The sequence below is a fragment of the Mesoplodon bidens genome, assembly GCF_964165515.1.
Source record: "Mesoplodon bidens genome assembly, chromosome: 11".
In the NCBI taxonomy this organism is placed as follows: domain Eukaryota; kingdom Metazoa; phylum Chordata; class Mammalia; order Artiodactyla; family Ziphiidae; genus Mesoplodon; species Mesoplodon bidens.
Window position 1 is genome coordinate 47,471,863 of NC_138167.1, and position 26,009 is coordinate 47,497,871.

General features: G+C 39.9%; 1 protein-coding gene across 1 annotated transcript; it reads left to right on the plus strand.

The window, feature by feature from the left end:
- Positions 1-20,242: 20,242 nt before the first annotated feature.
- TUBA1A (tubulin alpha 1a) lies at positions 20,243-24,469 on the plus strand. The gene is made up of 4 exons (XM_081249862.1): positions 20,243-20,357; positions 22,400-22,622; positions 22,765-22,913; positions 23,277-24,469. Exons 1-4 carry the CDS (start codon positions 20,355-20,357, stop codon positions 24,255-24,257), a joined length of 1,356 nt encoding a protein of 451 aa, XP_081105988.1. The 5' UTR covers positions 20,243-20,354; the 3' UTR covers positions 24,258-24,469.
- Positions 24,470-26,009: the final 1,540 nt, after the last annotated feature.

The following is a 26,009-nucleotide window of genomic DNA, read 5'->3' on the forward strand; positions in this document are numbered from 1 at the left end:
TCTGGAGCAAGAATGGCCCTTCAGAGTTGTACTAAGTTGGGCTGAGATGGTCAGGGCTTTATACTGCCACGTCAGTCAGTCATTGGACCTAGCCACCTCAGGAAGTGGCATGACTTTGGGTGAGGCAGTTCTCTATAGCTGAGGCAGTCTCTGAAGGGGCTGACAGCTGAGGGCATCTGCCAACAGCACGCCCAGCAGCTGGGGCAACAAGCCCTCAGTAAAGGGAGATCTGGGCAATGTATCATAGAGCCCACCACACTGGCTACAAAAATGGAATATGGTGTAGGTCTTCTGCAACTTGCTTTTCAAAAATGTTAATGATTATTTTCAAACAATTCCAAAGTAGAGAGAATAGTATAATTAACTGCTATATACCCATCATCTGGATACTTCAGTTATCAAGATTTTGCAACACTTGCTTCATCTATCCCTTTCTCTTTTTTTTTTTTTTTTTTTTTTTTGCGGTACGCAGGCCTCTCACTGCTGTGGCCTCTCCCGTTGTGGAGCACAGGCTCCGGACGTGCAGGCCCAGCAGCCATGGCCCACGGGCCCAGCCGCCCCGCGGCATGTGGGATCTTCCCAGACCAGGACACGAACCCACGTCCCCTGCATCGGCAGGCGGACTCCCAACCACTGCGCCACCAGGGAAGCCCCCTTTCTCATTTTTGATTTATTACTTTAAAGTTGACTTCATGTCATTTCACCCCTGCATACTTCAATATCCATCTCTAACAAATATGAACATTTTCTTATATAACCTCAATGCCATTTTCATACCTAATAAATTAATAACAATTCCTTGGTCCATTTTTAGATGTCCCTAATTATCTAAAAAAAATTCATTTTTATAATCAGCATGTTTCAACTTGAATCTAAATAAGGGGAACACATTATTTTGGTTATGTCTCATTTCTTTTCATCTAAAGCCATTTCTTTTCCCTTTCATCTCCATGCCATTGTCTTGTTGAATAATTAAAAGAATGTGGGCCATTCTTGTTTATTTGCTTCTTAATGGTTCTTTTAACTTGTCTCTCTATCCTCCATGTTTCCTGTAAATCTTAAGCTAGTGCTAATCTTGCTTAGATCCAGGTTCAAAGATCATAGGTAGTGCTGTGCGCTTCATACCGCACCACATCAGACAGCACACACTTTCTGGTTATTCAACTGTTAGTGATACTAAGACTCATCAGTAGGTTCAGGTTGTGACTATCTGAGCCCTCCATTGTAAAATTCTCCATCAATCTTTCTTGTAATTGTATCATCCTTTGGTGATCTTTGCCTGAATCAATGATTTGACATTGAGTTGCAAGAGTGATTTTCTAATCCTGGACTTTCCCCTACATTTATCAGCTAAAATTATTTTGTAAAGAAGTGCTATTTGGTTGCCTGAAACATAGTTTATATGGAAAAGATAGGATAAAGCTTAATTCTTTCCCTTTATATTGACAATTTTCAGAATATAGCGATGAATGTTTTTCACTTTCTCTCTGTAAAATCTCTTCATGAAATCATGATTTTAAAAATATGATCATTGTGTTTCCATCAATTGCAGTAATTGTTCTTTTGAATGCTTATGGTGTCCCATTTTTTACCAAGAAGAGTCTCTTCGTGTTAGCTCCTGTGTCCTTTTGACACAATCCAACTAATTTTTTGAGAACTTACTTGCTTTCTGGAATAACAAGATATCTCAGGCTCATACTGTACATTTTACTCTCCAGACAAGGAATTAGCCATTTCTCCAAAAAGCTCTGCTTCTTTTTAGTAGGAAATTGTTTTTTTAAAAATAAACTTTTTGTTATGGAATAGTTTTAGATTACAGAAAAAATTGTAGAGATAGTATAGAGAAAAATCTCATATACACCATACAGTTTCCCCTATTATTAGTATCTTACATTAGTATGATATATTTGTTACAATTAATGAACCAATATTGCTGCATTATTATTAACTGAAGTCCATACTTTACTCAGATTTCCTTAGCTTTTATGTAATGTCTTTTTCTGTTCCAGAATCCCATCCGTGATACCACATTACATTTAGTCAACATGTCTCCTTGGACTTTTCTTGGCTATGACAGTTTCTCAGACTTTCTTTGTGATGACCTTGACAGTTTTGAGGAGTTATGGTCAGATATTTATAGACTGCCAAACAATTGGGATTTGTCTGATGTTTTTCTCATGATTACCCTGGGACTGTGGGGCTTGAAGAGGAAGACCACAGTGGTAAAATGCAGTTCTCATTGCATCGTAACAGAGGTTCATGCTATCAACACGACTTATCACCGATGATGTTAATGTTGATCACTAGGCTGAGGTAATGCTTGTCAGCTTTTTCCACCGTAAAGGTACTCCTCTCCTCCCTCTTCATACTGTACTCTTTGGAAGGAAGTTATTATGCACAACCCACACTTAAGGAGTGGTAAGGTATGTTCCATCTCCTTAAGGGGGGAGTATCTACATAAATTCTTTTTTTTTTTTTTTTTTTTTGTGGTACGCGGGCCTCTCACTGTTGTGGCCTCTCCCGTTGTGGAGCACGGGCTCCGGACGCGCAGGCTCAGCGGCCATGGCTCACGGGCCCAGCCGCTCTGCGGCACGTGGGATCTTCCCGGACCGGGGCACAAACCCATGTCCCCTGCATCGGCAGGCGGACTGTCAACCACTGCGCCACCAGGGAAGCCCACCTCTTAGATCTTTTAAAATCATATGTCCATCTTCAAGGGACTTTGCTACTAGACCATAGGGTAACTGGAAAGGAAATAAGAGTATTGGAAATTCTGTTTTAAAATAAGATACCAGGGCTTCCCTGGTGGCGCAGTGGTTGAGAGTCCGCCTGCTGATGCAGGGGACACGGGTTCGTGCCCCAGTCCGGGAAGATCCCACGTGCCGCAGAGCGGCTGGGCCCGTGAGCCATGGCCGCTGAGCCTGCGCATCCGGAGCCTGCGCATCCGGAGCCTGTGCTCCGCAACGGGAGAGGCCACAACAGTGAGAGGCCCACGTACCGCAAAAAAAAAAAATAATAATAATAATAAATTAATTTATAAATAAATAAATAAATAAATAAATAAATAAAATAAGGTACCAGTAGTAAACTGAGCCATGGCATGGAGCCACATATACAAAAATCTGGTACAGTGAATTTCAAACAGTAGGTTTACTACTCATTAGTAGGTCAAGAAATCAATTTAGTGAATTGTGGCCAGCATTTAAAAGGTGAAATAGAATAGAATTTTAGGTAGAAAATACCAGATGATATTATGCATAGTAAGAGTATTATTCTGTTTCGGATATATAATATGAATGCAAAATGTATTTTTTACAATGGGTCGATGGTCAAAGGTTGAAAACACTGAACTAGTGGTATTCTATATATTATGTTAAACCTAAATGTTAATCTTGATCTATATTTAACATAAAAAATATAACAGAAGGCTTGTAAAGGATTAGAACTTGGACTTCTTGGGTTTGAACTCTGGCTCTAATATATACTTGGTGTCTTTCAGCAACTTACTTATAAACATTTTGTGCCTCAATTTTGTCATCTGTAAAATGTGCATATTTGGCACATAGTAATAAATTAAGAAATAAATATTCTCACATCATTTAGCAATAGAAAATTCCATTTTTCTAACAGTTACCATTCTAAGTTGGGTCATAGGCTTCTCACACATAGGCCCATCATCTATAGACTAGGCCTATCATCTATAGATTTCAATAAAGACTCTTTGGGCTATCATCTCAGAATCCAAAAGCTACCTACAGATGCTGTTATGAGAAATTATGCTGTCCCTGCAACCTGCTTTTACTTTCACTCTTAGACATTCCCAGATATACCCAACATTCTGACAAGATGTGGATCGTACCATAGCCTGCCCTGTGTCAAATATCGAACATAATTTCTATCAAGTCTTATGCTTGAAGGGTATAAGCTGTATGCCCTCATTTAACACTTGTACTAGTACATATCACTGAGCTGAGGACTTCATTTATACAATACAGGAGAAGTTCAGCAACATTATGCTAGTACACAAGGATTGACTATGTTTCACTGAAGTTAAACAGCTGATGCATTGCTTTTTGAGAACTCCTCTCTTAGCAGTTTTCTAGTAAATGTTTAACAACTAGCTCTCAGAGAGGGAAAAAAGCCCCGATTTGTAGCACTGGCCAATTTCCATGGTGTAAATTCTTCCCTCATGACCAATTTCAAGCTACCAATGTGATTCTGATCACTAAATACAGAACTGGGAAGAGGTACATACAATCAATTCTCACGAGCCCTTACAAGCAGACCACCGCACACCACCTGCATGTAACTATTTCAAGCTTTTTGCCCAGTGTGTATGGAAGAATGAAAGCTTTTTTAAACAAAATATTTTTTATCACCAAATATTTCTTTGCTTTGAAATATCAATTCAGTGGAGTTGGTTATGCAAAGAGAAAGGAAAGATTTATTCTGGAATGAAGATTTTAAAAAATATTTTCCTTTTATTTTTATTTAAAAAAATTTTGGCCACACCATGCAGCATGTGGGATCTTAGTTCCCTGACCAGGGATTGAACCCATGCCCCCTGCATTGGGAGCACAGAGTCTTAACCACTAGACTGCCAGGGAGGTCCCTGGAATGAAGATTTTGAGACAATGTGGCTCCAAGGCACTAAACCACTCTGGATAATGTAAAATGTTACAGCTCTCCAGATTGTTCTTTTAAAAGGCTTTCTTTTCTAAATTAGAATTCAGACTAAACAGCCCCTAAAAATGATCTCCTGTTCTTATTAGATAAGGAAATGAGAAGAAGAGATCAGGTGAGTACAGGAAGGCTCTAGAGGCAAGCCTTCCTCACACTGAAAAAGAACTGCCAGGTTGACTGGACTGGGACTGCAGAGCCCAATCTGAACCATCCATCTAAAGACTCCACTAGGTGTTATTACATATGGAAAAACCTAGATTTGGGGAAATGCAAGGATGGGGAATTGCAGGGCTCTGGAGGACTGTCCTGGTAGGGCCATTATGGCAAAGCCAACCACAGAGAGAGCAGACGTTCTGAGTTTCAACTACCCTACAAGGGGACAGAGGAACACCAGAGCCTATACTCTTCACCTTGACACAATGATGTACTACACAATTTATTCCCACATGAAAAGCATTCTCTGCTAAATGGAGTACATAGAATAGTAGTTCAGAGTCAAAAGCTGGAACAGGATAGGTCCAGGTTTAAATTATCATTTTGCCACTTATTAGCTGTGAGAGACCTTGGGCGTATTATTTAACTTCTCTGAACCTCAGTTTCCTCAACTGAGGAAAAAAGTGAATATAACTGTACCTACCTCCTAGAATTATTTTAAGGATTAAGTTAGATAATACATACAAAGTCCTTAGCCTTGATTAGGTGCTCAAAAATTAGTAATAATGACAATAATAAGTAACTCTCAGTCCTACTTTGGAGGCTAGATACCTGGTTTTAAGTAGATATTATGTCTTAGCATTATAATAAATCTCACCCCAGATTTATAATTGTTTCCAGGTAAATTCAGAGCTAAAACTGTCTATGACTGGGCAGGCGTTACACAGGAAACAAAATTTAAAGCCTGCATCTGTACAGGATGGCTTAAGTAAGTGGGCTGTATTGATTGTGAGGTTCATCTTAGAGCTGATGTTTAATTTCAAGAGACAATGTCCGTTATTCTGGGGATGATGCTGACATGGATCTTTTTTTTTAATTGAAGTATAGTTGATTTACAATGTTTCAGTTGTACAGCAAAGTGATTCAGATATATATATATATATATATATATATATATATATATATATATATTCTTACAAGATACTGAATATAGCTGACATGGATCTTTATCAGAATCTTCTGGATTCCTATTTGAAATGGTGCCATCATTTGCACCATGGCTTCTGTGGTCACCACAGTGTCATGCTGTCAGCAAACATTAAGGGGACCACCCTACCTCAGAATAGGAAGTCATCTAAATCTAACGAAATCTTTCTTGTCTGTGTTCCCTGTCTCAGACTCTTTACTGTGTATTTAGTCAAAGCTGGTGACACCAGAATATGAACCTTAGTTTATTAAACCATCCCCTCAGGGTCCTCTTAGTGCTCTGCACTGAGAGCACTGGCATTCATGAAGAGGAAGCTGAGGATGAACTCTTTGTGTGCAGTCTCCATTTTACACTGATTTTCACTGAACACAAGATGGACTGTTTGCAGCAGGACCATTGGGGACAACAGGCTCTGGATTTTGCGCAACGATTTCTATCTCTGGTCTTTCTGGCATTGATTCAGGTTTCAGGCAAACAGAGGCACTGAGGACCTAGCAACAATCGCTAGGGAGCTTCCTGGTTGCCAGCAACAGTAAATACCACAGAGACACAAAGACTCAACCTTTCACATGCACACAATGAAACCTAGAGCCTGGTTTCTTATTTCAGATACAAGAGTCCTCTAGGTACAGCACAATAGCTTCTTCTTTCCCTTCTTTATTTAGATTTGTTAAATTTTGTACAGAAATACATACCGCCCAGGAGCCTATATAACCACCTTGTTCCTAAATTTGTCCAAGAACATTTATATTAAAACCTCCCTCTTAGTACTATCTTTTTTTTTTACTATTTTGAGGGAGAAATGGAAGGAAATAGTGTTGTATATCTGACTTTGGAATTTTAAATAATGTATGACTTGCTTAATGTGTTTGTAATTGGCAGTCTTCTGTAAGAGTTACAATTGATTTCCACCCTTCTGAAAATATTCAGGAATATTATCTGAAAGCTCTTCTCCAAGTTTACTGTCTAATATGCTTTTAGAAAGGATAGAAGCATACAGAATATGAAATAGAGCACTGGCAATTTAAGGTTTTTTCATGACTCATTTAAGGAAATTGCATAATAGCCTTCCTCGGCCAACCTCACACACTCTTCTCAAATACCTTGCTGTTTTCCTTATTCTATTCCCTCATCCTGGTCTCTTTTTCCATCCTTTCTATGGGCCATTAACTTTCCTCTTTTTTCTCTAAGGCTGTAAAACTCTCTAGGGTACAGTCATGTGGTATGCAAAGTGATGAGGGAAAACTGAACTACCCCCAAGCTTGCTAGTCTGTCTCCTGGCAACTGTATGATATGTTGCTTAGTAACACGAAGGGTGAGAGTGAAGTCTCTCTTACATACCTAAAAATACTGAAATCATTTAAAAATATTAATACTGGGCTTATTTAGTAAAGTATGCTAAATCCAGAGACAATCTTACCATGAGGAGGGACTTACTTCAGGGCATGCTACCTTGAGTAAACCTCTACATCTCTTATAATCTGTATACTAAATAACAGGTTGCTGTTCTTATAAGCAGATGAAGAAAAAAAACCGCAGCCTTTTCTAATCCTTTCTCTTCAACACATGCATAATCAATGTTTAAGGGGAATAGAGAAATGATCTTTTAGGCTGAGCAGCCTTTCCTCTCTTCTGCACATGCATAATTGATTTTTAAATCTAAAGGAAGATGGAGAAATGTTTCCCAAAACCTTTTGCAGCTGGACAACACTGAGAGTTGCGTCTTTCAGGATTACGACTGTCTGGAGAGTAATTCTCTGTCGATTTATCCAGGGGTTATCAGAATTTAGAAGTAACTGAATCACACTACTCCAAAGCATTAAAACTCTTTAGTTCCAAGCAGTAAATTATTAATTCTAAGAGAATACTATTTACTGAATTAGACCTACTGCATCAGACTCTTCAATGCAGGAACTGGAATCAGTATTTTTAACTAGCACCCGAGTTACTTCAGCACATTTAGGAAACACTGGTGTAGTGGATGATTCCAATATGTTACAAAGGGTTATCTTCTCCTATTTTGGCTCATGGATTTATACATGTAATGCTTAAAGAGGAAGCTCAAAGACCAATTCCTGAATATTCTGCCACATCCTCCCCTTGAGCTAAGCCCTTTGGCTAATAAAATTGGTCAAGCTTTAGATGATTAGTCATTTGTTAATCCTGCAAATATTTATTAAGACAATTTTGAAATATAATTGACAGAATTTAGTGATTAGTTGGGATTAACTTAAATCAGTTAATAATATATATAAAGTGCTAAGAATAGCACCTGGCACATAGTAAATATTATATGAAGTTATTATTATTTTAATCTAGCTTGATAGACTAGAAAGATGGTGACAATGAACTATTATTGAGAATAGAATAATTGAGAGTATAGAATACTGAGGAGAGTAATGGAGAAAAATAACTAATTTCACTTAGATATATTGAATTTGAGATGTCTGCAGGTCATCCTGGGGGATAAAAACCAGTAAGAAATATAAGTCTCAAAGATGGGGGCATGTTGCATAAGACTTCTAAAAAATAAATTATTACTTTTTGTGTGGCTAGCTCTACATAACAATGGACCAGTTGTAATTCATCAGTATTTTACTTCTAACAATATCAATGCATCTATAAACAATTTTGGAGGCAGTAAAATTTTTTTCTCACTAGTAAATCAATCTCACCCTGATTTCTCTATAACATGGAATTAATTAAGACAAGGACTTGAGAGAAAAAAAGAGAAACACACATTTGGATGGTTGGGGGAAGGGACTCTGGAGCTTTTTTTGATTGCTATTAAATCCCTGTAGCCAGTACACCATGGCAACCTTCCCAGTCTGCCACCTAATTTCCATCTGCTTTGAGGTAAAGGAGGGGCAGGACTGAGGCAGTTCAATGTGCATTCTTGTGAGTGTATGTAATTTGGGTTAACGAAATGCAACTAAATTATAAATTGTGTTTCACGGAAAACTGAGATTACCTGCTGTCTTTTACACTTCCTTCTCTTTCTTCTCATCTAAGGATGCTTTTGAGCCTCTTCAAGTTTTGTCCCCTTTTTCCAAATGTCAGATTCCATCAGTAGACTTGGGTAAAGCACCTCCTCAATGTACCAGAACAAAATTACAAGTTAAAATGTGTATCTCAGTACATAAATACTTTGTTAAAAACAGTGGTTCAGTAAATGACTGAACATCAATGAGTGACCTCAAAACATTGCACTACAATACGAGAGATAGATTTTTCATATTACAGAGTACACGTGTTTAATGTGTCATTTTATAAGTCTTACTTCTGGAACAGAAATTCATTAATATTTATCTCTGCTATACTACATATAAATGTCCTTCCCAAAACAGATGGAACTCAGGTACCAGAACCACCACAGATAATTCTTAACCACCATTATCCAGAAAAAAACTATTATTTAGTAATAGTGCATTTGTTGACCAGAGGTTGAAAAAGTGAATGTTAAGCTTTAAATAAAACTCTGAATTCAGGTGTGGGGTCATATTCTTACCTAGACCTTACTTTGAAATTTTGCCAAGTGGAATGCAGCAGATAGTCTTTAAAGGCCATACTTAATGAGAGCCAATTCACTCAATACCTTGATCAGTGCTGAACCCTAAAATAAAGATAAATGTAAAAAAAAAAGATAAATGTAAATTCAGCATGTCAGCATAATCATATTCATCTCCTTGCTTAAATTTAGAATTTGAGGTGTGTTTTTGTTATGGAATTCAAGGGAAACTTAGTTGTTTGAATTTATCCATTTACAATCAAACCTACATGAGGAAGGCAGCATGAGGTGGATAGGTATGGTCATTTCAAAAGGATGCAGAGGCAGTGTACACCATAGTGGGATGAAGTGGGGAAATGTGACACAGTTCTTTGTGTCTGAAAGCTCCTGCACTGACCTCTCTCTCACAGCACTCAACATAGTTTCCATTCTCTGGACCTTGAACTCCTCCGGGCCAGAAAACATGTTTTATGTCTTTTGGCCACGCCCTTGCTGTATACTTATTTCCTTGTAGCTAAATCCAACGAACACTCTACTGTCCTTATTAACAACCCCTCTACAGTATTTGATGTTACTCAGCACTCTATGCTGACACTGTCCTTCCTTTGTTTCTATAACATCAATGTCTTCTGCTTTTTCTCCTTCTTGGCCAGTGCATCTGTGTGTCCTTTTCTGACACTGCTTTCTCTTGAAGCCCTTTACTGTTATTTATTTATTTATTTATTTATTTATTTTCAGCAGCATTGGGTCATCGTTGCTGTGCGTGGGCTTTCTCTAGTTGTGGCGAGCGGGGGCTACTCTTCGTTGCGGTGTGGGGGCTTCTCATTGTGGTGGCTTCTCATGTTGCAGAGCACGGGCTCTAGGCGCTCGGGCTCAGTAGTTGCGGTGCACAGACTTAGTTACTTAGCTGCTCCACAGCAGGTAGGATCTTCCCGGACCAGGGCTCAAACCCGTGTCCCCTGCACTGGCAGGCGGATTCCTAACTACTGCGCCACCAGGAAAGTTTCTGTTTTTAATTTACTAAGTCTATTCCCAAATCGGGTAAGTCAAACTCCCAAATATCCCCTAAATCCATCACTTTCCTTCCAACCACTCTCTTTCCCTCTATCCCCATGACTTTCATCATAAAGCCTGGATGATTGCAATAGCCCCCTAATTAGTCTCCTTGTCTCCCATCTCAAATGCTTCCAATCCATTCTTTAAATCCATAATGGTCTTTCTAATCTGGTCTAACTTATGACAAAAAGGAGAATTAAGCCCAAGGCTGCCTGGCTCTGGAGGCAGCAGCCCCATCCTTCATTCCTTGCTGCTCCTCATTCCTACATGTCATCAGCTCCTCTAGATTCAACCTTCCATATATTTCCCAAATATATCCACTATTTTCCATTGCCTCTACCACTTCCTTAAATCAGTGTTATCATCAACTAATCAGCCATCTTCTAACCAGTCTCCCTGCCTCGTGTTCCTCCATCCCCAACTTTGTTCTATCTATTCTCTCTGCACAGAGCAGTCAGGATCTTGCTGAAATGCAAAGTTCATTATTCCTCTTTCCTTTAATGGCTCTCACTGAGTTTGGAATAAGGTCCTTTCATAATCAATTATTTGCATAATCCTCCAGACTAGTACTCCCCAATCCCCTTATACTTTATGTAACAAACCATAACAAACCACTTCCAGTTTCTGAAACTCACCCAGTTGTCTGTGTATTTGCATGTGGACTCTCCTCTGCATTTGTACCTACTACTCCTATTCATTTTTCAAGACAGCCCCAAGTATCACCTCTTCCAGGAAGCCTTCCTGCATCCTCTACACTACACCACCCCCCAAAGACCTGGAGATTATAAGTAATATATATCTCTTTGCACAGGATCATGGCATGCCTTTTCCTTGGGACTTATCAGAATGCATTATGTCCAGTTAAATCTTAGCCAAACAAGCACCTATTAATACCCTAGACCATGCTTGGCCCAATATAAGCACCTTAGAAGGCAATCAATATGTTTCCAGAAAGAAAACAAATGAATAAACATGTGAAGCCTATATGGTTGTTCATCCATATGAGTTAATCACTTGGGTTAAAAAAAGATTTTAGGGCTTCCCTGGTGGCGCAGTGGTTGAGAGTCCGCCTGCCGATGCAGGGGACGCAGGTTCGTGCCCCGGTCCGGGAAGATCCCACATGCCACAGAGCGGCTGGGCCCATGAACCATGGCCGCTGAGCCTGCGCGTCCGAAGCCTGTGCTCCGCAATGGGAGAAGCTACAACAGTGAGAGGCCCGCGTACTGCAAAAAAAAAAAAAAAAAAAGATTTTAATAATTTAGAAAATGATTAAGTTGGAATATGTATGAGCTAGAAAGAAAGGAGGCTTTCCATATATATATGGTACCTTGATTTATGACAAAGGTGTCACTGCAGTCCAGTGGGAAAAGGATGGTCTTCTACATAAATAGTGCCGGGTCAACCATATATCCATATGGAGAAAAAATAAATCTTAATCCCTACATTGCACCATACACACATAAAAATATCAATTTCCATGTGTATTGTGGAACTATATAAAAGGTTGAACAATAAATCCTTCAGGAGAGTATGTTAATGACCTTGTGGGTAGGCAAAGATTTCTTAATTATAACTCAAAAAGTGCTAATAATAAAGAAAAACGGTAAATTGAACTACATTAAAATTAAGAACGTCTGCTCATCAAATGACATCATTAAGAGAGTGAAAAGACAAGGTACAGAGTGGGAAAAGATTTTCTTTTTCCATCTGTAAATCCAACAAAGGACTCTTATTCATAATATATAATGTATTCCTACCAACGCTTAAGGTTGGTAAAAACAGGCAACCCATGAGAAAACATGAGAAAGACTTGAACAGGCATTTCAGCAAAGAGGATATCCAGATAAACAAATAAATAAACAAATGAAAAGGTGTCAACCTCATTAGTTAAAAATTAAAGTCACGGGATTTCCCTGGTGGTCCAGTGGTTGAGAATACATCTTGCAATGCAGGGGATGCCAGTTCGATCCCTGGTTGGGGAACTAAGATCCCACATGCCGTGGGGCAACTAAGCCCACGCGCCACAACTAGAGAGAAGCCCATGCACCGTGACGAACAGCCCGTATGCCGCAACTAAGACCCAACGCAGCCAAATAAATAAATAAATAAATAAATGATTTAAGTCACAATGTGATAGATATACTATAAACTCTCCTAATGGCTACAGTGAAAGAGGATGAGGAATAACCAGAACTCTCGCATACTACTAGTGGGAGTGTACATAACCACAACCACTCTGGAAAAATTAACATTTTTTTCTACTAAACTGAACATATACATGCCTTATTACCCTACAGTTCCACTCCTAGGAACTGAAATTCCTAGCAGCAGAAATGCAAACAGCAGAAATTTGTAAATATATTCACCCAAACACATGTACAAGAATGCTAATAGCAATGCCATTTGTAATAGCAAAAAACAATGCAGATATCCATTAACATTGGGAAATAGATAAATAAATTAGAGTATATTCATACAGTGGGGTACTACATAGAAATGAGAACAATTTACAATTGCATTCAATGGTATGAGTAAATTTCACAAACATAACATTGAATAAAAGAACCCGCATATAAAAGAGTATATTCCACTTATATAAACTTCAAAAACAGGCAAAACAAATCCATTGTGCTAAAAGTCAGTGGGGATTACTGAGAGTAGATAGTGACAGGGTAGGGGAACCAGAGGGAGGCCTCTCAGATAGTTCTGTTACTTGATCTGCATACTGGTTACACTAGTAATCATAAGTTTGCAAAACTGTACATTTATGATTGGTGAAAATTTATGTATGTACGTTATCCTTCAATAAAAAGTTTTCAAAGTAAAGAATAAAAAAGAAAGAAAGACTTTTCACTTGGTGAACATAGCTGTACCTGTGTTGCCCATTCAACAGCATAACTTGAAATTCTGGGTTACAGTTGGAGAACTCTATTCTTATACCACACCAGTGGCACATAATGCTGTTGTCATTAGTTCCAAATATACATTGTCACACCTCTGATGCTGACCTCTCTCTGAGCAGTGCTAATCTCAGATTCCCAGTGGCCTCTACGACTTCTCCACTCAATCCACCTATCACCTCAAACAGTATAACATTCAACTTGTAAGATCACATTGACTGATGGGTCCTGCCCTTAACACCCTCCCCCAAACACACACACAAACGCATGTATCCTGCTTAGACATGTATCCCTTCTCAACTTCCCTATTTCTGTAAAAAGCAGCACTACCATTTCATTCTCTTAGTTCTCCAGGCTCAAAACTTTAAGGGTTAATTTTGACTCTTTCCTTTTTACCTCATGCCCAACCAATCACCAGTGGGATTCTTCCTTTGGATGGTCTCTTCTATTATTACCTTCTACCCATTCCTACTGTAATTACAATGGTTTGACACCTTCTGCTTAGATTATTACCATAACCTCCTTATTGATCCACTTATCCCCAGTCTCTTTCCCTATGCCACTTACCTGTCAGATTAATTTTACAAAAATGCTGTTCCTTTCCCTCCACTCTTTTCTATAAGAATATAAAGGCTTCACACTGTCTATGTGTGTGAACTCAGCCCAAACTCCTTCTTCAGACTGGGGTTCAAAATGCTCCACTCTCCTCATATAACACATCACCCACAATTCTCTTGCATGCCCTAATCAAGTCAATTTCTTTGCCCTCCCTTATACAAGCACCATATCATCATCATACTATGTCTGTGCTAATATTATTTTCCCTATTTAAAGTACTCACTCTGGGCTTCCCTAGTGGTGCAGTGGTTAAGAATCCACCTGCCAATGCAGGGGACACGGATTTGAGCCCTGGGCCGGGAAGATCCCACATGCCGTGGAGCAACTAAGCCCGTGCGCCACAACTACTGAGCCTGTGCTCTAGAGCCCACAAGCCACAACTCCTGAGCCTGTGTGCCACAACTACTGAAGCCCGCACACCTAGAGCCCGTGCTCTGCAGCAAGAGAAGCCACCGCAATGAGAAGCCCACACACTGCAACGAAGAGTAGCCCCCACTCACCTCAACTAGAGAAAGCCCACGCGCAGCAACAAAGACCCAACGCAGCCAAAAATAAATAAATAAAATAAATAAAGTTTTAAAATAAAATAAAATAATAAAGTACTCACTCTACTCCCAACCCATTCAGTTAAAAGCCACCATTCCCAATAAAGGTTTTCATGATAACCCATAGATCATAATGTAAGACTTTTTCCTCCCTCTTAAATTTCTGTAACTTTCCACTTAAGGCAGTACAGAATAAATTGTGAAGTAGATAAAATTTGTCTTCAGCATTCACAATTTCGTTTTTTTATATCCTTTAAAATTTTATTAAGAAATTTTCAAACATACTCAGAAATAGAGAAAAAAGTATAATGAACTCCATATACTCATTATTAAAACTCAACAACTATCAAGATTTTTGCCACAATCTTTTATCTATCATTGCTTCCCTTTTTCTTTGCTGAAGTATTTTAAAGCAAATCTTATACCTTATTTCATTTAACCTACCACTTCTGCATGCATCTCTAAAAATTATGGAAATTTTCTTACATAACCACACTACTATTATCACACTTAATAAAATTAATAATAATTTATTGGTATTATCTAATAACTAGTCCATATTCAAATTTCCCTGGTTATCTTCAAAATGTTTTACATTGGTTTGTTTGAATCAGGATCCAAACAACATCTGCTGTTATATTTAGTAGTTAGTCTCCAAAATCTCTTTTAACCTAGAGCTGTCCCCCTTTCCCACCTTTTCCACCCATCCCACCATTGACTTGTTGCAGAAACAAGATAATTTGTGCTGTAGAATGTCCTACACTCTGCAGTTGTCTGTTTTCCTCCTCGTGATGTCATCTGACTTCATGGAAGTTGAAGTTGTCAGACTAAACGGAAGTTGGCTCTAAAGGCTTAATTAGATTCAGCACAACTCTTTCTGCTAGATCACTTCATAGGTGATGCTGTGTACTTCTTACTGGATCACATCTTAGGTTCACAGGGTGTGATTGTCCCACTTTTAGTGATGCTATGATTGACTAGTGAATTCAGATGGCAACAGCCTATCCTTCCATTAAAACATTCCCCATCAATATTTTATCTGAGTTTTCATCCACTGATAATCTTTGCCTTAATAAATTATTTCATTAGAGGATATAAAGGGTGATTTTTCTAACTCTATTATTACTTCCACATTTACAACCTGGCATTACTCTGTAAAGAATGATTTTCTCTGGTTAACTAGGGACATTTGGTCACCTTGAAATACAATTTGTACAGGAAATGCAGGACAAATGCTCAATTCTTTATTTGACTATATGATTGCCAGTGTATAGAATATGCAGTTGGTGCCCTAGTTATTTCCAATGGTGCAATGGTATCAGATGATTATTTTTAATTCACTTTTATCTTTTCTTAAATTTTCTGTTGCTTTGTGGGGATAACTTTATGAACTCATGAGTTTATACTGTTAAAATTAACATATTATAACTGTATTATGACATGATCAGTGATATGTATTACAATAAGATCACTCCAGCTGTTGTATGGAGACTGAACTGGACAGGGGTAAGAGTGAGTGAATGTAGAGGAAATCTAGAAGGGCACTGAGGTTTTCCAGGCAAGGGATGATGTACTTATTAGAGTGGAGGCAACAGAGATTAAGAGAAAATAATAATATTTGAGAGATATTTAGGAGGTAGACTTGACAGGACTTAATAATTAATTCTATGGTGTTCAGAAAAGGAGATGGAGATGTCAAGAGTAATTCTTGTTTCTGATTTGAGAAACCAGATGTGTGTGCTGCTCTATTTACTGAGCAAGAGAAACTGGTAGGAGGTGCATATTTGTGAGACGATAACTAGTTCAATTTGGGATACATGTGAGAAACCCAGCCAGAGACTGGAAGTTTACTATAAGATCTGGATCTAAAAGATGTCAAGCGGGCTTCCCTGGTGGTGCAGTGGTTGAGAGTCCGCCTGCCGATGCAGGGGACACGGGTTTGTGCCCTGGTCCGCGAAGATCCCACGTGCCGCACAGCGGCTGGGCCTGTGAGCCATGGCCGCTGAGCCTGCGCGTCCGGAGCCTGTGCTCCGCAACGGGAGAGGCCACAACAGTGAGAGGCCCGCGTACCGCAAAAAAAAAAAAAAAAAAAAAAAAAAGAAAAGAAAGAGATAACAGTCAACTGTGACAAAGCTTATCACAGGTCAACAAGAACCAAAAAGTGTCCAATGGATTTAGCAACAAATGGAGAGGGCATTTGGTTTCAAGAAGTGGTAAGAGCAGAATCTAGACTGAAATGTATTTAGGGATAAATAGGAGGTGAAGAAGTAGAAAAATTGTTAGACAACTCCCTTATTTCCTATATCAGTTATGATACATGGGGTCATGCGATGGATTCTACAAGGCTCCTCCCCATACACACACAGAAACACATGCCATTCTCAAAACTACTTGTTTTATTACTTTGATTGGACCAGAAGATTCTAGAGAAAAGAGACCATGTTACTACCTCTGAATTCTCCATGTTACACTGGATGGTCCAGGGCTTATTGCAGACAGCAAGTAAATGCTTATTGAATAAGCAAGGTAAAATACTTTATTAAATACCTTTAAATTATTAACCATGATAATAGTTATGAAAATATGCACAGACAGAAATCATTCATTTAATTCAACAAACATGTATATGATGTGTACCATATGCTAGGCAATCTGTGACTAGGATTCACATTTTAATGGAGAGGAGATGTAGACATCCAAATAAATAATTTAAATTCGACAAATATTATGAAAGAAAAAATGTTTTATCCTAATTTTACTGTGGACAAGAAAGAATACATTAGTAGAATATTTATACATGATGTAAGTTAAAGAATTTGGCAGTAAATATAAAAAAATGATCTAGTAGGACTTCCCTGGTGGTGCAGTGGTTAAGAATCCGCCTGCCAATACAGGGGACACAGCTTCGATCCCTGGTCCAGGAAGATCCCACAGGCTGCAGAGCAACTAAGCCGGTGCGCCACAACTACTGACCCTGCACTCTAGAGCCCACGAGCCACAACTACTGAAGCTCACCTGCCTATAGCCCGTGCTCTGCAACAAGAGAAGCCACTGCAATGAGAAGCCTTTGCACCTCAACGAAAAGTAACCCCTGCTCGCTGCAACTAGAGAAAGCCTGCACACAGCAACGAAGACCCAACACAGCCAAAAATAAATATAATTTTTTTAAATAAAGGACTGTTATTATTTCCAGGGTTTTTTTTTTTAATTTTTTTTTTTTAAACCCACATTTGTTTATTTATTTATTTTTGGCTATGTTGGTTCTTCACTTCTGCGCGAGGGCTTTCTCTAGTTGTGGCAAGTGGGGGGTCACTCTTCATCGTGGTGCGCGGGCCTCTCACTATCGAGGCCTCTTTTGTTGCTGGAGCACAGGCTCCAGATGCGCAGGCTCAGCAGCTGTGGCCCACGGGCCCAGTTGTTCCGTGGCATGTGGGATCCTCCCAGACCAGGGCTCGAACCCGTGTCCCCTGCATTAGCAGGCAGACTCCCAACCACTGCACCACCAGGGAAGCCCAATTTTTTAAAAAATGATCTAGTAAAAAAATTTTTTTTTGCTTCCCATAGCTTGTATGCTATTAAGTCAGATAATCAGGAACAAAAAGAATAGATTATTATTTCCCCTCCTCTCCCACTTATATATTTAAGATTAACAGTGCTCACATAGTCTATTTCTGACCTAGATCTTATTGTTACTTATGTCCAAGGGGAGGGAAAAAAATCCTAATTTTCATGAATGCTTCTGAGATAGAATTACAAAGAATCAATTGCATGAACCCTGCTCTCTTTTATTTAATCCTCTGTAAATTGCAGTAAAGAACTGAGACTATTGGGGAAATGACATATTGCTTTCGTATTGTAAAGAAAATAAAATTCAAGACTGTGCCTCTTATTCCAAAAAAGGAGATTTGTACTTTACCATGGTCCAGTTGTGTGTAATTTATTTCTTTATTAAACTTTTGAAAGAAGTATTTTCAGTGAGCTACTTATTAATCCTTATACTTCCCTATGCCATTTAATTCTTACTTTTGTTAAGTGTATTTCCTGGTTCAGTAAAAAGTATTCCAGTCATCCTTAACCCTTCTGTCTCTTTACTGAAATATACTTTTATTTGCTAAAGGGATAGAGACAAGATAATGAAGATTATTTTTCCTGTAAAATATGCAAGAAGTAGACAAAATTATTTGTGTGTCGGGTCTCATTTTTTTCTAGGGATGACTACCACAGCAAATTTGAACAAGTAAAGCAGAGCTGTGGCTCTCAGGCTAGAAAAACCCATGGTCGCCACTGTCACACCACAACCTGCAGCAGCTGTCTCAAGTCCCTCCCTCCCACGCCCAAGCACTGCCTGCCAGCCCAGCAGGAATGAATGGGCTCTGCAGAGCACTATAAATGGTGCTGCAGACGCTGAAAATCTGTTGCTAAAAACCAAAAGGAAAAATTATCCACCAAAATACAAATTTTCAACTTTGGTGGCAATAACAAACTTCTTTACCTATGAAATTTCATTAGCAACATCAAATGGTACCCAGTCAGAGTCATATTCTGCATACCACATCCTTGTTGGCAATGGAACCTTTCTAAATAGCAAAAGAATGTTACTGCAATCCATTTCCTAGGGCTGAAAGCAAAGCCTTTTGTCCCAAGAGGCAATTGAGCAACCACCAGAGTCTCTAGTTGAATAGCAACAGTATGAGGCTGGCTACAATTCCCACAGTTAAAAGCCCTATCTTAGAGGAGGAAAATTTACTGAATTCACATAAGAGCTACATAAAAAAGAAATGCAGTTATTGAGCTGACATCTACACGGTTGTCTGTGGAAGGAGACAATATTATAAAATGGTTTTTTTACACTATACAGCTCTCCTCCTTTTTAATTTTCTCTTTCCAGAAGAGAGAACAATGCAGAATATAACTGCATGCACAGGTAGTATTAGCTTCTGAACTCAGTTCTTTCTCTTTGTATTTTCTCAGTTCTATAATAGGAAAGATGATTCATTTTAAGGAACAATACACTACATAAAATATATTACATAGACTTCTGGTAAAGGAATATTTCTAGCAGACTAAGTATGGTATGTTCATTAGATCTTAATTATCTTCATGTTAGAACTACTTGTGTGCTTCCATATTTAGTATGATTATTCTTTCCATCTTCTGTTTTTGTTTAACTATTAGGGATAGGGTTGCAAAAGAAGGTCTAAAAATAAATTACTTGAACCTGAGAAACCATTTTGGATGGTCCTATTATTGAATCTTTTTTAAATTAAAAAAAAAATTACATTTACATTTACCCAAGCCATTCCCATCTTCTCTTCTACTTTATTTTTAAAGCAATTAGAGATGTTGAATCCTCACCGAATGCAGTTTAGTATACTCTGAGGGAGGGGCTGGGAATAATTTTCCATTAAATATCTCATCTCAAATTCTGCGATTACATGTTGGGGGAAAAAACTCTTACATTGGTAATTTTAACTGTAGTTTGAGGTTTAAACAATATAAAATCATCCAACTCCAGTTCTCTTTCTTCCCTCCCCTCACGCCTTCCCAACCCCACCCCATAATGGATGTTCGGCTGACTGTTTTTGCACGGTCTCTTTGTCTGAAGGATGCAAACAGTCTATGGATGCTAGGGAAAAAGGGGTGGGTGAGAGATTACCTCATCCCATGTCGCTTGCACCAATCACCACTCTTCTGTCATGGCTTCTCTGGGCAGATTGAGGGGTCTGGACCAACAGGAAAAGGCCCCAGCCCATCCCCATGGTGACCGAGTTGTATATAGGGAGCCGCATCCGCCCATGTGCCGCAGGTTCTCTTACATCGACCGCCTAAGAGTCGCGCTGTAAGAAGCAGCAACCTCTCCTCCTCCTCTCCGCCATCTGCTCGGCAGCCACAAAACAGCAACTATGGTAAGAATGTTTTCTCCGGCTCTTTGTGACCGTTGGGTGGGGTCAGCCTCCCAGGGTCTACTTGGAAAATCTTGAGCCCTTCTTCCTTTACAACTCGTTTGGATCAGTGTAGCTTTACGCTTTATTTGCGAGGTTGAGATTTGCCCCAAATCCTTGAGCCCGGCCGCCGCCGCAGTGCGGGGTGCAGGAGCCCAGCCAGAACCGCGTCCAGGGCGCAGCGGAACAGTGAGGGAGAACAAAGGCGGCGCGGAGGGAGTTTTTGTTATCCGAGCCCTTCGTTGCAGCAAGCAGCTCATCTGTCGGTGATGAAAGGGTCTGGGGCAGGGAAGGCGATATTGGCGTCGCCTGCTCGGCCCCTGTGTGTGCGCACGGTATTCCTGTGACTCGAAGAGCCCTTCCTCGCGTTGTTCCCCAGGGACAGGGAGAGGAGGAGTCGACCAAAAAGTCGGGGGTCGGTGGGTGTTGCTGGGAAGAAGAGGGGGAGAGAAGGAAAGGGACAAAGCGGAGCTTCGGGTTAATATAAAAAAAATCTCTCGCCAGTTCGTTGACGTTTTAGAAAGATACCCATGTATTAACGTGGAAAATGGTTAGTTTCTGTTGGAACCCGTGGCGGCCGGCGTCAAGGCGGCGCAGGGGCGGAGTTGTTTTGTTTCTTGCTTCTCTGGCCTTGGAACCACAGGGCGGGGCTCGCCCTCACTAAGCCTCCTCTGTCAGGAGAAGACTTGTAATAAGCCTTTCATCTTTGCAGAACCGTAGGCGTTATAAGGTTTTTCATTCACTGTTAAAACTTAGATGAAATTTTTTTTGAGGAGCAAAATCACAATTCACTTGACAAGTCCTTTAATGTCTGGTGTGGGGCCGCCCAGCCCTGACTCGTGTGTGTCCGTCTTGGCCGCACGTTCAGCGAGAGAGAAAGCCGATTTTGTGAGCCAGGGTGCTGTATTGCGGAGGACCCAGGGAAACGCCCTTCCCCCCCCGCCCCCATTTGTCAGTGAATAGACAACGGATAGACAAAGGAAGCTGTAGCCATAGAAGCCATATAGAGAAGACACTCTCTGTTGAAGGTAATGAGTATGAATATTCTGTATTCTGTGGTGGTTACAGAATCTCAGAATGAAAATACTATTTTGTTGTTTTAAATAATATTTCATTATCCTTTCACTGGGCTTTTATTCCTTGTTTGGTAGCTTCTGATGTGCTATTTATTTGTAATTTAGGAACCATTGTTTTAAAGATACTAATAATATTTCAGTTTTTTGCAGTGGAGAAGATTCTGGGAAACCTTTTTTTTTTTTAAGTAATGAAAATGCTGCAGACAAAGAAGACATACTCTTGTGCAGCTGTCTTTTGTTCTAGTGCATCTTCATTAATTCATTTCAATGTAGGCATATGGTCCCAAGCTGGGTCAGAGGAGGAAAACTGGCAGAATAGCACAATGAGATCATGTAGGCAGTTGCTGGAAATAGAGCTTGCTCTGTTAAATAATGTAGCAGACAGTACAGGCTGGCACCAGGCACAGCAAATGCAGCAATGCAGCAATGCAGGAGGCATTCCTTGTTTAGCTTCTAACCCGCTAGTACTGATGGATTCTGCAGAAAGACTGCAAAAGGGTGTGGCTTCCAGCCTCAGCTGCAGTACAGATGTCCATGTTGGAATACCAAGTCCTATTTAGCAGAAATGCTCATCTTTATTTAAAGGGAAAGGAGGTAGTAATATTGATTACAGTTAATTACTGATTGAATTTACTTCATTTTACAAATTCTGTGCTTTGAAGATTTTTTAAATATTAGAAATCTTCTGTTCAAGCATGGCTGTTGGAACAATGGGCTTGCACCATGTGCTAAACAGTGCAACATTATTATTCAGACCACACGCATCTGCAGCATTTACAGCAGGTGGTTTTCCTTAACTGTTTCTATTGTGTTATGGATATGACCTCAAATAAATTTGAAGAATACTTCTATATTAGTTTTAGAAATTTACTGAAAACTGAAAATGCTAATATAACTAATTTTACAGTTTTTCTCTGTTCCTTCCCACAGCGTGAGTGCATCTCCATCCACGTTGGCCAGGCTGGTGTCCAGATCGGCAATGCCTGCTGGGAGCTCTACTGCCTGGAACACGGCATCCAGCCTGATGGCCAGATGCCAAGTGACAAGACTATTGGGGGAGGAGATGACTCCTTCAACACCTTCTTCAGTGAGACAGGCGCTGGCAAACATGTGCCCAGGGCAGTGTTTGTAGACCTGGAACCCACGGTCATTGGTGAGTTGACCTCAGTAACCCCAATGAGATCCCGGGGGTCCGGGACAGGAGGTGTGTCCTGGGGGCTCCATTGATGCCCTGGGGTCGAGCAGACTTGTGCAGGTTGTTAGTGATGGGTGGCTGCTTCGTTTTCCCTTTCCAGATGAAGTTCGCACTGGCACCTACCGCCAGCTCTTCCACCCTGAGCAGCTCATCACAGGCAAGGAAGATGCTGCCAATAACTATGCCCGAGGTCACTACACCATTGGCAAGGAGATCATTGACCTCGTCTTGGACAGAATTCGGAAGCTGGTATGTTTATTCTGAAGAATAAAGTAAATTAATGAACCTAAGGGAGATATTTGGAATATGCTCTTTTTTTCATACAGAATTGAAATGTAATAGTGAGGTTAATTATTCCTTTAAAGTTTTTTTTTAAGTTCATTTAAAATATGAACTATTTGATGTCATTTTATAAATATTAATAAAGATATTTTTAATAAAGAAATGCTGAGTAATTTAAGGAAGGTCTACATTTTTTAAAAAATTGTTTCTTGTCAAAATATGATCTAAATCTTTGGAATTAATATGAAAAGTGAAAATATTTACTATGATTACTATGATGGTATCACAAAGAGCAATAACTATGTTTTTTCTATTCCTCTTTTGTAACAGGCTGACCAGTGCACAGGTCTTCAGGGCTTCTTGGTTTTCCACAGCTTTGGCGGGGGAACTGGTTCCGGGTTCACCTCCCTGCTGATGGAACGTCTCTCTGTCGATTATGGCAAGAAGTCCAAGCTGGAGTTCTCCATTTACCCAGCCCCTCAGGTTTCCACAGCTGTAGTTGAGCCCTACAACTCCATCCTCACCACCCACACCACCCTGGAGCACTCTGATTGTGCCTTCATGGTAGACAATGAGGCCATCTATGACATCTGTCGTAGAAACCTCGATATTGAGCGCCCAACATATACTAACCTGAATAGGTTGATAGGTCAAATTGTGTCCTCCATCACCGCTTCCCTGCGATTTGATGGAGCCCTGAATGTTGATCTGACAGAATTCCAGACCAACCTGGTGCCCTATCCTCGTATCCACTTCCCTCTGGCCACATATGCCCCTGTCATCTCTGCTGAGAAAGCCTACCATGAACAGCTTTCTGTAGCAGAGATCACCAATGCTTGCTTTGAGCCAGCCAACCAGATGGTGAAATGCGACCCTCGCCATGGTAAATACATGGCTTGCTGCCTGTTGTACCGTGGCGATGTGGTTCCCAAAGATGTCAATGCTGCCATTGCCACCATCAAGACCAAGCGTACCATCCAGTTTGTGGACTGGTGCCCCACTGGCTTCAAAGTTGGCATTAATTACCAGCCTCCCACTGTGGTACCTGGTGGAGACCTGGCCAAAGTACAGCGAGCTGTGTGCATGCTGAGCAACACCACAGCCATCGCTGAGGCCTGGGCTCGCCTGGACCACAAGTTTGACCTGATGTATGCCAAGCGTGCCTTTGTTCACTGGTACGTGGGTGAGGGCATGGAGGAAGGAGAGTTTTCTGAGGCCCGTGAGGACATGGCTGCCCTTGAGAAGGATTATGAGGAGGTTGGTGTGGATTCTGTTGAAGGAGAGGGAGAGGAAGAAGGAGAGGAATACTAAAGTTAAAATGTCACAAAGGTGCTGCTTTTACAGGGAAGCTTATTCTGTTTTAAACATTGAAAAGTTGTGGTCTGATCAGTTAATTTGTATGTAGCAGTGTATACTCTCATGTACAATTACTGACCTATGCTTTAAAACACGATGCTTTGTTATAGATCCAAGCTATCCATTTCTCTGATGGGTTTGAATAAAGTATTCCCTGTCTTAAATGAGCTCAGTCTTGTGCTTTCTATTTGGGTGTCTGAAAATTTTCATCTCTTCAGTAGATTGAGAAGAAAGAATAACTAACTATTGACTGTGGTTTATACATATTCTATGCAATGATTTATTTTTTAATTTTAAATTGTCTTAGTATATTATAAAACTTATTTATAAAATATACCATGCATATCTAAAGATTACTGTTAGATGTAAATCAACCGTACTTCAATTTTTAAAATCGATTAAAAAAAAAGGCGGTAAAGATTACCATTAGATAACATCCATGCTACTCTTAAGTTTTGACTCCATTATAATAGTTACTTAAATTGCTAGTACTTTGAGAATTGATATTCGCTAATGCACAACCAAAATCTGGTTGACTGCTGAGTCTCATACAACTAACATAAAATGGTGAATATTCCAAATGCATCATCAGGTCTTATAAGCTTATTTTCATGCCCCTCATCTCCTTGGCAAGTGTCTAGTGCCATCATGCTTCCCCTGCCCTGGGTTCTCAAAAGTAGTCTGTTCTCTCCAAGCAATTTCCTACTATGCTAGACCTAGTGCTTTACTTTCTTCTCCAAACTTATTTTCAGATGAATATCACACAGGAAAAGCCTGATACACTTATTCACTCTAATGTGTTAGTTATATGTCTGAACTTTAACTCTCCAAGGATATTCTTATTTTAATATGGGCCAATAACTTCAAAGAACAAAACTCTAACAGTGTAATAGTAGGCATCAACAACCAACACAGTGAATGAAACAGTTTTGGACCAAGGGGTTTTGTCAACAATAGAGTTCAGCTGCCAGTCCAAATGACCAAAAGGCTAAGAACCCAAGGACAGCAAGTTTTGTGCCATCACATTATCTTGTTCTGGGATAATACCCAGTGATAATGAAAAGATTTTTTTAGTATTAACTGCCTGTTTAATCTGTTTTTTCCTTGACACTGCCAACTAAGGGGTGTAATAGAATTGTACTGGAATCTGAGTTTAATGTAAGTTAATGGAGGTAATGAAGAAGAAGAAATAAGCCAAGATCAGCTAATTTGAGGAACTTGCCTGGTGGTGCAGTGGATGAGACTCCATGCTCCCAATGCAGGGACCTGGGGTTCGATCCCTGGTCAGGGAACTAGATTCCCACATGCATGCTGCAACTAAGAGTTCATATGCCACAACTAAGGACCTGGCAAACTGCAACTAAGGAGCCCACCTGCCGCAACTAAGACCAGGTGCAACCAAATCAATTTTTTAAAAAAAAAAGATCAACTAATTTGAAAGCCAATTCAGAATTGCTCAGTAGTTTTAACTAAAGCTAATGCAAACAGATCTGATGTACAAAAGTAAAAGGTCTTGCTCATTCAGATAAAAAACAATGTGGAGGGACTTCCCTGGTGGTCCAGTGGTTAAGACTCCACGCTTCCACTGCAGAGGGCATGGGTTCAATCCCTGGTTGGGGAACTAAGATCCCACATGCTGCACAGCACGGCCCCCCCAAAAATTTGGCAACTAGATCAAATGTCAGTTTTTAATGTACATTCCCAGCA